The sequence below is a fragment of the Zea mays genome, chromosome 1 (genome assembly GCF_902167145.1).
Source record: "Zea mays cultivar B73 chromosome 1, Zm-B73-REFERENCE-NAM-5.0, whole genome shotgun sequence".
Lineage (NCBI taxonomy): Eukaryota > Viridiplantae > Streptophyta > Magnoliopsida > Poales > Poaceae > Zea > Zea mays.
In genome coordinates, this window is record NC_050096.1 from 260837544 (window position 1) to 260851095 (window position 13552).

The 13552-nt window shown below is 43.1% G+C and overlaps 2 protein-coding genes across 15 annotated transcripts; one reads left to right on the forward strand and one right to left on the reverse strand.

The window, feature by feature from the left end:
- The first annotated feature begins 1693 nt into the window (after window positions 1-1693).
- Window positions 1694-4910, forward strand: LOC100276663 (uncharacterized). 14 transcript variants are annotated; one of them, XR_004856870.1, is made up of 5 exons: window positions 1697-1935; window positions 2005-2140; window positions 2287-2358; window positions 3079-3147; window positions 4536-4910. XR_004856870.1 is itself a non-coding variant. In XM_008672405.4 (4 exons), the coding sequence occupies exons 1-3, from the start codon at window positions 1775-1777 to the stop codon at window positions 3099-3101; spliced, it is 282 nt and encodes a 93-aa protein (XP_008670627.1). In that variant the 5' UTR covers window positions 1697-1774; the 3' UTR covers window positions 3102-3147; window positions 4536-4910. The 14 variants fall into 14 exon arrangements, 4 of the variants coding, with proteins under 4 accessions (NP_001352899.1, XP_008670627.1, XP_008670621.1 ...); XR_004856867.1 differs by lacking the exon at window positions 3079-3147 and adding an exon at window positions 3891-3942; NR_158692.1 differs by lacking the exon at window positions 2287-2358 and adding an exon at window positions 3891-3942 and having other exon boundaries at window positions 1723-1935; window positions 2005-2102; window positions 4536-4905.
- A 1745-nt stretch (window positions 4911-6655) lies between these two features.
- LOC103643729 (putative B3 domain-containing protein Os03g0621600) lies at window positions 6656-8629 on the reverse strand. Its single transcript, XM_008666901.3, has 5 exons — window positions 8535-8629; window positions 8240-8369; window positions 7695-8106; window positions 7417-7607; window positions 6656-7121 (listed from the first exon to the last, which is right to left on the reverse strand). Exons 2-5 carry the CDS (start codon window positions 8357-8359, stop codon window positions 6870-6872), a joined length of 975 nt encoding a protein of 324 aa, XP_008665123.1. The 5' UTR covers window positions 8360-8369; window positions 8535-8629; the 3' UTR covers window positions 6656-6869.
- Between the last annotated feature and the right edge of the window lie 4923 nt (window positions 8630-13552).

The window sequence follows — 13552 nt, forward strand, 5'->3', positions numbered from 1 at the left end:
CGCCTGCTCACGACCTCCTTCCCCACGTCGGCTCTGCCACACCTCCATTACCGTGGAGCTTGCAACCGACCGAGCGCCCTAAAAATCTCGCAACCCCTCTGCTCGCCATGAACCCACCCGTAACAGTGAGCGCTCCAACCGCGGTCGCCATCCTCGCCCGTGGGCGCTCCAACCGCGACCTCTCGAAATCCATGCTGTGCTCCGTTCTTGCCACGTCTGCTCCAACCGCGTCTGTGCATGCCGCGACCGCCATCCTCGCCCCCCGTTATCTACGCATTTTGCGCTCACCCAATAGCCTTAGCGTGCCTTCCTCGCTAGCCCGCGTTCGACGCATGCGCTAACCTTATCGCGCTCGCCATCCTCGCTCGTCTACGTTCCCAACCGTCGTCCTACCATCCTTATGCACCTCATCCCATGGTAGCCACAAGCTGGAGTAGTAGCACTTCCAACATCCTGTTCTTGAGACCCTACGCCTCACAACATACCGTCTTGAGCCCCTCCGTATCATAGCATACCGTCTAGTGAGTCTCCAACTAACCAAAACGTGATTGTGCCACCTTCTATTTTAACAGGAAATTGGTTCTAGCACCTTGCTAATTGTGGCTGTACATCGATCTAGTGAAGCACCTGTGCATAGATATTTTTTGTTTATTGCTATCCAGATACTTTTGTTTTTCCCTCTGTTTTTTCTTGCTTCAATTTTTGGAAGGAGCATCAGTTTATTTACTACAATTGTTTGTGGTTTGATGCTATTCTCAATTACTTCATCGATAGAAAAGTTACAGTAATGGTGAATTTAACACATGGCGCTATTTTTGCAGAGACTTAGTGATACTCCTTATCATCTTGATATAAATTCATATATGCATTTTTTTTGTGACGTACAAAGCTCCTGCTGGTTAGAAAATAGAAACAAATGTCATTTTGGTTGAGGTTATCTCCTTCTCTTATGTGAACCACAAAATATTTCATGTTGCTAACATGTATTTGCTATGAATGTATTCATCATTTTAGATTACTAAAATGTTTAGATAAACAAAAGCAATAATTTGTATAGTTGTTGATATAACCAAAGCTGCCAATAATATGGATTACTTTTACAAATACCCCTGAAATTCTACGAATCAACCCACTGTCCTACGCACTTCTCTGTCCCGCCTCCCTTTGGGTCCACACCATCTTCGTCCCCAACCTCCCTCCCCACGACCTCCCTTGAAATTCTGTATTAGTTGTTGCAAGAGAAATTATAAGATTGAGATCGATAATATGTGATATTTGGTTTATGTAATCGTTGTGCACTAATATTTTGTCGAATATTTTGTTTGCCATTACAATGCACGGGCACTTTGACTAGTATATCACAAAATTCAGGTTTTGTAAACCAAAGAGACATAACCGAGGATTATATAAAAGAGGTCGTGTGTAAAGTTTCTAAAACTCTAAATAAACTACAGTTTTGATAAACCGTGGTTTTGCAAAACTACATAGTATATTTCAGAAACCCAAAAAATTTGCAAAACCATAATATACTTATTCAATACTCTAAAAATATTTCGCAACCAATCCGAGCCTAAATATTGGTAATTAACATTCCTCAAAATAGTTATGGCCCAACCTGACAGAAACAGATTCACCAGCCATTTCCATTTGGTCCGAATCACATAGGTCCAAGGCCCAGTATTGTATTTTTCCCCTAAAACCCTAAACCGCACAAAACCGCCTACGCCATTCCGCTGTCCGCAATCCACTCCCTCCTCCCACGAAACTCTTGGCCATGGCTTGGCGCGGCGCCGCCTCCCGCTCAATCTTCGCCGCCGTCCGTGCCCGCGCCGCATCCTCCTCCTCCTCCTCAGCGGCCACGCGCCTCCGCTCGGCGGCTCCAATTGCCGCCACCCCGCGCCGCACCGTCCCCGCCTTTGCTTTCGCGGCCGCGAGGTAAATCGAAATGGTGCTCCACTCCTAGGTCATTTAGGCCTGCGGTCTTATGGGTTAAGATCCGTGTAGGCCGTTGGCGGCGATGGCGGGGTACCCCGCGGCGGTCGCGGTGAGGCTCACCGGGCACTCGGCGACGAGCGTGCGGGCGTGCTGTGAGCTCTCCCAGGGTACCCTCTTCTGCCGCACTTGTCAGGATCGTTAGCAAGTTAGTGATCATGCATCATGATATGTCATCATCGTATGTACTGTATATCCGTGGGCACCTATGGTTGCTCATTTTGTCCAAGATTTGTAATCCTTATATTTGTTCAATTCGTGTTATGCAATGATCCTATGCATGTGCCTTGGTAGCATTGCTCCTGTTTCATGGGCAGCAGCCTAAGAATTTTGCAGAGTTGAACCAGGAATGGGTTGTTGCTTGAGGTATTAAACTAAACTATGTATTTTCTTGCATGCTTATGTCATGTTTCTGATTCAGACTGATTGGTGAAATGTTTTTTATGATAATAATTAGAATTAGTTCACTGAGTGTTCAAGTATCTTTCCTGGTGGGTGGTATTGGGTGGAAATGGGTTGGTGTGGCACCTGTGTACCAAAAATGTGCATTATTAGTTTATTACCTACCTGTACTAGGAGTCAGTTGATTGTAAGAGAATTTCAGCATCATGACAATTTGGGGAAATGGGAAATCTTTCTGCAAGAAATGTATGGGGACTATTTTTGCTCTCACATCCATTTGCAGCCATGAAAAAATCTTCCCTTTTTTAGTTTTCTGAGCAGGCCACACTCAGCAGATGGTTAAGCACACAATGTTTCTGTTACAGTGATTTAGATAATGCTTATTAGTTCTTTACTTATTTTTAATTATTATTTTGCCCTTCTAGACTGTTAACCTTTTGACCATTTTTAATAATGTAACTGGTCAAGTTTGTTGCTCTTGTTCATGTTTGGTTTCAGCTCTAGTGTACCCCAACTTTCTTGGCAGTTGGCACTAAAAGGCTGTGTTGTTGATTGTAACATCTGGATATATGCTGACTTCCCTACCTGTTGTTTCTTCATTGACTACTAACCATAGCAGTTTGTTGTTTGTCCTTTGTAAAGTTTTTTGAGAACTAATACAAGAAAAAAATTGGGATTTGATAGGCCAAAATGGGAAGGATCGGTGATGAAGAGATTAGACAGAATGATTTGTATCCTATTGTATAAAATGATGTAGGTCCTTTTATTTTCCTGTGTGTTATCTATCTTAAGAAATTAGAAGGATATAATATGCATTATTTGCGAGTTTGATAGATTTTTGTTTCATTGGATTAGTGTATTCTGAGATTTTGGCGTATATTTGTTTTACTTCTTAACAGTATTCAATCTTTCGAGATAAACCGCTTCAATTGTTTTCTAAACGACATTAGACAAAATATGCTATTTTTTAGCGAAACTGCAACATATATGCTGCACTGCTGATTTTGATGATGTTTGAAGTTTTCCCAAACGTGCTATTATTTTCAACAAATATGTACGCAACTCTAACTATAAGTTAGCTTCATAGTCTTGGTGCACTATAGATGTTGGTGATTTTGTCCATTGTTATGTTTATTGATCTCTAAGGTTCGGTGCAAGTACTACTGTGCATCCATTATTTATACAATCATGGGAATACTTTTGTACTCATGCACATATTCACATAAATGGTTCACTGAATATTTTATGTGTCCAGGAATTTGCCCTTGCAATACGATTTTGCTGAACTTGTGTTACAAAGTTGCATATGCATATGGTTTGCAGGTGTGAAATATAATTTTAGTTGTCCCAATATTTGTGTGATGCATTGCTTATCAAATTTTGACATTAAAACGTGCAAGCGATTACTATACCAATGGTCCCCACATGCATTAGCTCAATATAATTAGTTTTATAATAAGGTTGATATGAGGATTTTTGTGGTCTGGATCTATTAGGAAATGACGATGATGCATGATGCTTGGGAAGCAGTTTTAAAGCATGGAAAAGGTGCTGCTGTGATAAGTGAACTATTTTTCTTGTTACTTTGGTAATGCACCTGATGAAGAAACCATCCATCGAATGCAAACAACTAGAATAGATTGATTGAATATTAAAATCCGGGACAACTTAGGGAGCCTGAAAGAAACGCTCATATTTTGTTGAAAGTAAAATCACAGACCTTGAGGAGGCTATATCCTGCCACATCACTTGATGATTAGGGACTTATCTACCATGTCTGTCAAGGCCAATACTGTTAAGTTCTCTGCCACTGTGCAGTGTCCTGCATGTCATAGTCATAAGCATTTATAGTCTCAACTCTTTTTTTTCGTTCTTTCTGTATATATGTTTATGGTCTGAGGTATCTGCTTGTCCACCCTCCCCACCATAGCACTATAGATAGACATTATACTTGGATTATATTAAACGATATACAAGTCCTTTTTTTTTATCTTAGCATGCACCTTCAGTGAGTTTGATTTTTTAAAAAAGGAAATTATGTGAACGGTACTCTTGTTATGCCATATTTTTTTTTTGCATTCTGACCTAATTTTGTATGAACTTTTTAACGTTGGGCTTACCCTGTCCGTGTTATTTTGCAGGCACTTGAATGCACACTTTTGTCTTCCAATGCAAGGGTAGGATCTCTCGTCGGGCTTGCGGCCTTTTTCCTGCATTTTGCAGAGTGCCTCGTGTGTCGGCAAACGGACAGTACACTTGCTGCAACTAAAATATAAACAAGCCTATGTTAGCCTGCTACGCAGTACGCACTGTGTTCGTGCATGTTTTCATTTGACCTTGTTTCCATGATGCTTCGACGTGTTACGCGTGCTCGTGCTTCTTGCTGTGTCATCACTGGTCCACATTTTCTTGCGGAAAGTGTTCCTTTGTACGAGCTTATGAAACCAGTGTGCACAAGCGACGGACGGATTTGTACCATCCAGAACGATAGTGATCCGTTTTACCAACTCCTGAAACCAGCTGTGTAAAGTGTTCCTTCGTCGATGCTGTGGGCGCTGACGAACTCCTTCCAGCCTACTCCGTCACTGTCTATTGCCTACTCCGACGCTCCATGCTTCGCCACTTGGGGGCTTCAGACTGATGACCTTTCGATGCGGCCGTTGAAATTGTTGGCAAATCTTGCAGGTATGCTGTGCATCAAAAGCATTTTTTTTGTTCTTCTGTGACATGTTTCTCCCTTTCTTTTTACCCGATAATAATCATGCTTAAGTTCGTACAATGCGAATGCATGAGGCTAGAGAAGTCGATTCCTGTAACACATTCAGTCGCCATTGTTTCAGTGAAGTCCCTGACCATAGGCCTGAAGAAATGTTTCTTGTTGTCGGCCATGTGGTTCCAGTAGTAATGCTCTTGCCACTCCCTGCAAGCCCTCTGCAGTTCTTATCCATGTTCTGTAGATTCGGAAGAACAGAGAGAAATTAGCTAGGGAAATTAAAGGTGAGATAACAAAAGCAAACAAGGAAGTGGGGAATGGAAGCAGGGGAGCTCGGGGACCTTTTGACATGATTTTTTATTTTTTGACATGACATTTGCCGGCAAAATATGCAAGCGGAATTGTAGGGATATAAATTGTAGATCGATCCCTACACGAGTTCGGTATTCAGTATTCCATTCGCATCTGATATATTTAAAATGTGTATTCGATCTGAATCTACATAAAAAATATAAAAAACAAATAAAGAACGAGCAATATATGTCCATATACGATTTGATTAACTAGTTAACTACGGAGTATTGGCAATATGTTTCTTGTTTTAAGATTACGTTACTCGGTTGTCTTCGTTTATCTATTTTCTAAGAATTCTATGGAAAAATTAACATGAAAATGGAAATTCCTTCGTTTTTACCTATCATATTAGTTTTGTTCTAAACCAAACATCTATATCTTTAATCATTAATTTTTATAAAAAATATATAGATTGACAAAATAAGATCCTACTTATATATGGGCCACACATTTTGAACGCGCCTTACCTTCTCGGGCGGAAAAAAATTCGTTTCATTTGGTATCGTATTTCGTTTTTACTTGAATCATTTTCGTATTCGTGAGAAAAAAAATCGTTTTTATTGGAATAATTTTCGTATTCGTGAGAAAAAAATCGGGAATGGTAGTTTACATTGAAGTAACGAGAACGAAAATGATTCAACGTTTTTCATCTATATTTTCAAAATTATGATATTTTCCTTCTTTTTCCATTTATGTCACGCGACTAGATAGACAACACAACAGTCAAGGCCAGTTAGCACCTACGGGCCTATGGAACAAACCAATACAGTAATAATATCGGGTATTGGCCCACTAAGATAAAATCCTATCTCCATTCTCCATCGAGTTATGTATATATCCTTGTCGCGTTAGACTTTGGTTATTTGCATTCCTGATCGGAGGATTTGGAAGAAATTAGGAAGAATTTTAACTTGCTAGGAATTTAAACCCGCTCAATCTCCTCTAATTTATATAGATTGAGATTAAAAAAAAGAGGCCCTTTGATGGAATGATGTGAAATGTAGCATCCACTAGAGATGGCAACAGATCGAATATTATAAGTATTCGCTCTATAAACAGTGTCATTTACTGTGTCATCTACAATATCATGTCTCCTATTTTACATGATCCACATGCTTAGATTTGCCCGAGTCATCGTTGTTTTCCTGCCCTTTTTTATTTCGCTTGTTGGACCCGAATCATTGAGACAAATCAAATCGTGATGACCTCTGTCCTCAAACGATTGCTGGAGCATAATATGGGTCACAAGTTAAACACTCTGAAGCCTGAACTTAGGCGGCGGCACACACGAGTTAACCAATTGCCCAACCAGAGAGGATGGGCAAGCATGCATCTGCTACCACCATCCACATGTTGCTGCAAAAGCTATGCTGGCGCCAAGAGCGTCAGCTGCCTGTGCATGCAATTTTCATTCCGCGCGAACGACATGCACATCCATCGTGTACTTGCTGGTGTTCTCAAGTAGCTCGAAGAGGCAGAGGTCTCCCAGCTGCAGCTTGTTGTCGTGAGCAAACTGCCTCCACCCTTGCGCGAGCCTTTTGCATCCGCGTCTGCCCTTCTGAATCCGACACTGCACCTCCCAGCTCTCGCCGCAGCGTTGGAGCGTCAGCGTTCGGTCCTCGAATGGTAGGTATACATCAGCATATGCTCTTGGTATGGCCTGCAGGTTGCAGTAGGGAAGTGTAAAACTGAACTGAAAAATAGCTCAAGCTCTGGAAGTATTTGCATCAGTACTGTGAATTTCTTCAAGGCAACTTGTTTAGAGCTAGTAGTACTTCAGAGATTAAGAAAACTAAATCTTAAAAATTTAAGGATCGGATCGGATTAGAATCAGACTCTATTTTTATTTTTTTTGAACTAAAATTATTTACGAACTGCGAAGAAAGGTTTGGATCACAATAACTGCACTAGAATATCAATCCAAAAGAAAAAAAAAACAAAGCTTCCAAGCTCACCATATTCTGAGATCCCCTACGAATGTTGCTCTTCCTCACGGTGCATCCGTAGATGGGGATAGTAGAAGTCCTAGCTCGGACTCTTTCTTTCAGTTTCTGCATCTGCACACAGGTGAGGTAGGTTCCATTTGGGAGGATGTAACCTGGAACGTAACGTGGTTTCTGGTCTTCTGGAGATAATATCCACTCTCCTACACATAAACAGATCAAGAGGAAGAGAAGCGTGAGGTCATGATCTGTAGACTAAATCTCTCCTGCACAAAGTTCTCTCTCATAACCTGACGCGTCGTCGGAGGGGGAGGCTGACGACGAGCTAGCGGTGACAAAAGTCATGGAAGCATCTCCACAGCTGCTGCTTGGAACTTCAGGGTGCGTCTCCCTTCTCTCTCCGCCACAGACATGATGCTCTCGCTTGATCTTGACAGGGCATGGCGGCGGCACTTTCTCGCAGCAGCTATGGTCGAACATGAAAACCTTCAGCCGAGGAGTCCCGTCGTGCTTGAAAACCAGGACGTCCCCCATGCTCAAGCCATGCGCAGCGACGAACTCCTTCCACCCCGCTTGAAGGACCACCTTGCCCAGATTCTCAGCCACTTGGACATGGAAACTGCGTCCGCAGCGTGATTCTAGCGTAACACTGCTTGTGACTAGCCCTCTGGTGAAGTGCTGCATGAATTTGTCAGGGACGGCCTGCATGCAGCAACAGCACGGGACTAGCTCACATCTAACCTTCCATTTCATTCAAGAAGTTGGCCACTGGCCACAGCAACAGTTACACTGAATGACACTGAACGCAGTGGACGGGCCGGGCTTGCAAACTTACCAGTCGTTCACGGAAATCGCCAACCAGAACCTTGAAGAAGTACCTGTCCTTCTCATCGTCGTGACCCGAATAGTGGAAATCAGCATCCCTCTCCCTGCTTCTCTCACCAGGTTTCATCATCTTCACCACACTGGAGCAATGCCGAGGACGTGCCAGAACAGAACAAAGGGAGCTGGACAAATATTAGATACTTAACAATAATCGCAAGCTACGGAAGATAAAGCGGCCATGAATGATAATCTTGCACCATCTTGGAAAGCCCAAACTACGGACGGAAGGAAGAAGTATGGAGTACCTGCAGCTTCCTGATGCCAAGATGAAGCTTTGGTGACCACCAACACTCGTGGAAGAACGGAGACACCGAGGGTGGGCTTGGGCTATGTCTTTGGAGCCGAGCAATCGAGGCCTCTAATGTTGGCCGCTCCTGCATTTATGTCTCTACTGTAGTGTGTGCATTTATTACTTTTAACAACTCTCAAAGCGGGTATGCTCTGCGATCCCAAGTTTTACACGCAAACAAGCGTGAGAATACAGACGTCGTCGTCCGCCCAACAGTTCTTCGAAGGACCGAGAAAGCGATAAGGACGAATGAGAGTCAATTTTTTTTAACAGTGATGTTCTTGAGCTAACTACAAAGCTACAAGATTTTTTCGATGACGACCCACACACAGCCGAATACTAACGGAGACATAAAGCCAAGCGGAACACTGAAGCTCACAACAGAGCTCTCGTCGGCCTCTACGAGTTTAGGTGTCCTGGCCAGCTATTAGCAGTTTATTTTCGATATGGATGAATTCAGATACTTATTTAGATGTTAAATTTTTTATCTTTTCTTTCTTTATTGTGAATAGATTGGATATAGAATTTGTTATGTAAATCTATATTCTTGTTTTTAACATTGACCTTATTAATATTTATAAAAAATAAATCTCAAATTTATTCTATATATTTTAAAATGATTCATATAAAAATTCAGATATAGATACTATTCGGATTCAAACGTTTTTTTTTCATATTTCTTGTTGTAGGGAGAAAATAATGTAAAAAAATTATACAATTTTTTTCTTGTCTTCAATAATATACTTAACAACATGACTAAAGATTAGCACCAAATTCTATGTACATCTATATTAAAATATTAAATTTGATATTTAATTCGGATGTTTTAGGAACATCCCTAGTTTAGTTGTTTTTGGCGGCCAGCTGTCTGGCACTAAAAATAAACAATTTATTTTTGGTGGCTAGCCGCCAAAAAATAGCTTTATAATGGCTCCATCTATATCCACGTCGACTTTTCTACCTCCTCGTCCCTCCATACAAGCCCACTCTACGTCCTATATGTGGTGGTGTTGTTGTATTCTCTATTAAAATAAGACCATTTGCCCCTGCAAGAAGGAATAACAGTTAAATAATGGATACTAATTTGGTTACCCGTCTATGACAGTATCAAGTTGGTTATCTAGTTTTACATGAACTCAAGTCTTTGATTACAAGTGTATCTTCCTTATCTGTTAGGCTCTTCGTTTTATCTGCTAGGATCTTTGCCTTATCCGTTAGAATCCTTATTATATCTACTATTTAGATAAGATCTTTGTTATATTAGTACTTCTAGGATCCTCCTGTGGTAGATCTACTTCTGATCATGATGGTTGAATCCATAGGTTCTCGGCCCATGGGTCTATCTGTACATGCCTTTTCATTGAGCTTGATAAGGGCACCCTGGCATGTATTATTGACATTATGGGTGTGTAATCTTGTTTTATGTATAGAGTGAAGCAAACATCTTTTATTCCTAGAAACAGGAGTAACACCAAATTTAAATTTACACAGAAAAATACTTATTATGCATCTCCTTGTGTTTTCAGTTCGTTGTGTGACTCAGTATTAGATTTCTAAGCGTTATATTTCTAACCTTAGCACTGAGTCTTAAACATCTCTCTCTATGCAGGCTTCTCGTGCAAGGAAGGAGACTAACAAAATGTGAAGTTACTTTTGATGAGACTAGTCTAGGAACTAGTTCAGGTGTTGCAGCTACAAGTGAAGGTGTTCAAGGGAAACACAACTTGCTCGGGTGTTGCGGCGGTGCCGACAGTTATAGTTCGGGTGTTTCTGCTCCGACGACTAGCATTCCATTGAAAGTGGAATCCCCGCTCGTCGGTAGTCTCATTGACCTTAGACGCATCATCCTGGGAAATAGGTTGGGTCGGGTCCTGCTCCCCGGCGACGTGGTGACGTCGAACGTCGCGGCGATGGTTCAGACGGTTACATGCCTCACGCTGTGGGGGCTCCTCCCCTATACCGCTGGCTCGTCATCGAATATGGGGTTGTTCTCTACTCCCTCGTTGATGAAGAGGACGTCAGGGGTAGTAGAGCGAGGGCTCTACCTCCACGAGTTTGGCAACCACACTCGCGGGCCAAGTGATCGCGGCGGCTGTCGACCGCGCTCCAGCAGTCTTGAGAACAACGGGGCCCTCGACCCCTTTCTTCTTTTGACTGATCCAAGTCCAAACTCGGGTCGGCGAGGTGGACAATAGATTTCGTTGTGTTGGAACTGCTGTGATGGTCGGACGAGGCGAAGGCGTTGGTGCAACCACACGTTTGGCTGGCGCAGCAGCAGCCTGACGTGTGACACGGATGAGTTGGGCCTACCTGAGTCCAGGCGCGTGCCGATGAGGCTTGAGTCGTGACCGTCACTGGGGGCACCCTGGATCTTGGCGGAGGCTTCTTGTCCATCGTGGTGATGGTGTGATACCTCGGGGCCTCCTTCCCCACAACCTCTACATGATGCATGGCACCCTTCTGGTCCACGATGCAGGAGAGGGATCCAAAGCGGAAAACCTCATTGGCGACGAAGTTGAAGGTGGTGTTGAAAACAACGACCATGGATCTATCGTACACATATCGACATCGCACCCCCTACGTGGCATGCCAGTTGTTGGTGTTTGGTACCAACGACACACTACGGGGTGTACCAAGTAGTGTTTTTGGGAGGACGGCGAGGTCGATCACAACTCGATGGTTCATGCGAGGCACGACGGAAAATGACGGATTATACAGGTTCGGGCCGCTCGAGGCCGTAATACCCTACGTCTTGTGAGTTTGTGGATGTGTATTGCCCGGTGAAAGCTCTCTTGTGGGTTTTGGTGGTTTGGATGACAACCCAATTAAAGGACTAACAAGTGTGCTAAGTGTTGAACAGGTGCTTAATGCAAAGCTAACAGGGTTCAACACAAGTGAACAAGTGTGATGGTCCAAAGACTGGATTATCTATAGATAATGGACATCACAAGTAAGATGGACATTGCTTAAGTGAGACTTGGTGTGCGTAACTCAGAGACAACCGATCAAGCCAAGGATGGAGGCAAGAAGAGCTTCGAGGTATCGAGTGCACGGGAGAAGGTCAAGGAGACCAGGAACCCAAAGCCAGGGGTGAAGAAGAAGACTTGCAAAGTCAAGGTTGATCGAGTTAAGAAGACTTATGGTGCATCAAGGATCACTACATAAGGCTCAAGATCAAGCTCGAGAAGTGAACGGGGGTTGGGGCTCAGATATGTCAATCTAGATCAAGTCAAGTTGACTTGATGGTTTAGAGTCCAACATCGACCTCAAACAAGCCAAATTGGGTAAAACGATGAAAAAAGTTAAGTATGTAAGGTTTGAGTGTTCAACCATTTTGCATACACCTCTTGCTACAAGTTTGGTGCTTTGGTTTGCTCTCTAACTCTTTCTGTAGAGAAAGTACCATTCTGAGCTCTGCTGGAGGAGAAACAGAAAAGCTAGGAGAAGAACAAGAAAGATGTAAGTTTCTAGGACTAAATCAATTGGATTATACTCTAAATGTGTTTGTTTAAGTCTCAGGAAAATCCTCCCAAAAGTTGAAGTCAAACGGAGAAAGAACGGAGGAAAAAGCACTTAGTGTGCTGTTGGCTGGTGCACAGGACAGTGAATAGTAGCTGTCCGGTGCACAGGACAGTGAATAGTAACTCTGTCCGGTGCACAGGACAGTGAATAGTAACTGTGTCCGGTGCACAGGACAGTGAATAGTCGCAGCGTCCGGTGCACAGGACAGTGAATAGTCGCAGCGTCCGGTGCACAGGACAGTGAATAGTAGCTGTGTCCGGTGCACAGGACAGTGAATAGTGACCTGTCCGGTGCACAGGACAGTGAATAGTAACCTGTCCGGTGCACCAACGGCTAGCTGTTTCAGAGAAGGAAACTGTCAATCAGATCCGTTACTGTTCACTGTCCGGTGCGCCACCGGACAGTCCGGTGCACCCGCAACCAGGGAAGGCTGGGAGCTTCCAAATGAAGCTCTAACGGCTCCTAGGCCATTTGGGGCTATAAAAGGGACCCCTAGGCGCCTCAAACAATAACACAAGTGCAGCCAACAATTGTATACATCACTCGGATCGATTCTCTCTCTCCCTCTTGTGTAAATCTCTCTAGTTTGTGTGAAGGCAAAGTTATAAGCCTTTAGAGAGTGGAGAGGTGTTGCAAAGAGCTAGAGCAAAGTCTTGAGCACATTGTTACTCTGCCGGAGTGCTGTCAAGAAGATTGTAAGCAGCTGCGGCTTTGTTGTAACCCAACTCAACATAGTGGAAGGCTCTATCTGTCATACTGACAGATCTGAGCAAACGGAGGAAGGAGTTGAAATAGACTCCAAGCCCAGGTGTGGCTAACTCCAACGAGGACTAGGCAAGCATTTCAGGCTTGGCCGAACCTCGGGATAAATTCCTGCGTCTGTGTGCTTCGCTCTGTATTGTGTGCTGACTCTCTGTCTTACTTACTATTTATATCTGCACTTCAATACTTATTTGTGGTACAAGTTATATTTGAAGTGCAGGGCATTTTAAGACAGGATCTTCTATTCCGCTGCAACCTACTCGAAGGGTTTTCCATTCCACTGCGATCCAGCCTTCGAGTAGAGTAAGAATTTAAGTTTTAAAGTGATAGTTTTTATTCGCCTATTCACCCCCCCCTCTAGGCGACATCCAGATCCTGTTCCCGGGCAAAGGGAACTTTCAATTGGTATCAGAGCTAGGCCTCTCCAGTGTGGGCTTAGCCGTCCGGAGATGACGATGTCGTCACAAGAGGTAACTCTAGAACTTCTTTTAGGCGATGGTTCTAATTATAAATCTTGGTCCGTCTCTATTTATAATGCTTTCATACATATTGATCCTGATTTGAGACAGATCTTTAGTAGAAGTATTTTTCCCTCTAATATTAGTAAAACCCCTTCTAATACTGAACTAAGATGTCTATCTCTTAATCACCATGCTTGCAACATCTTAGTTGACTCTCTTTCTAGAGGTG

Bases quoted from the DNA above. Each gene is read 5' to 3' on its own strand.
- LOC100276663 (XM_008672399.4), top strand. From the start codon at position 1,775: ATGGCTTGGCGCGGCGCCGCCTCCCGCTCAATCTTCGCCGCCGTCCGT. The intron at 1,936-2,004 runs GTAAATCGAAAT...AGATCCGTGTAG, and splicing joins TTTGCTTTCGCGGCCGCGAG to GCCGTTGGCGGCGATGGCGG.
- LOC103643729 (XM_008666901.3), bottom strand. From the start codon at position 8,359: ATGATGAAACCTGGTGAGAGAAGCAGGGAGAGGGATGCTGATTTCCAC. The intron at 8,107-8,239 runs GTAAGTTTGCAA...TGCTGCATGCAG, and splicing joins GCGATTTCCGTGAACGACTG to GCCGTCCCTGACAAATTCAT. The intron at 7,122-7,416 runs GTGAGCTTGGAA...TGCAACCTGCAG, and splicing joins GTAGGGGATCTCAGAATATG to GCCATACCAAGAGCATATGC.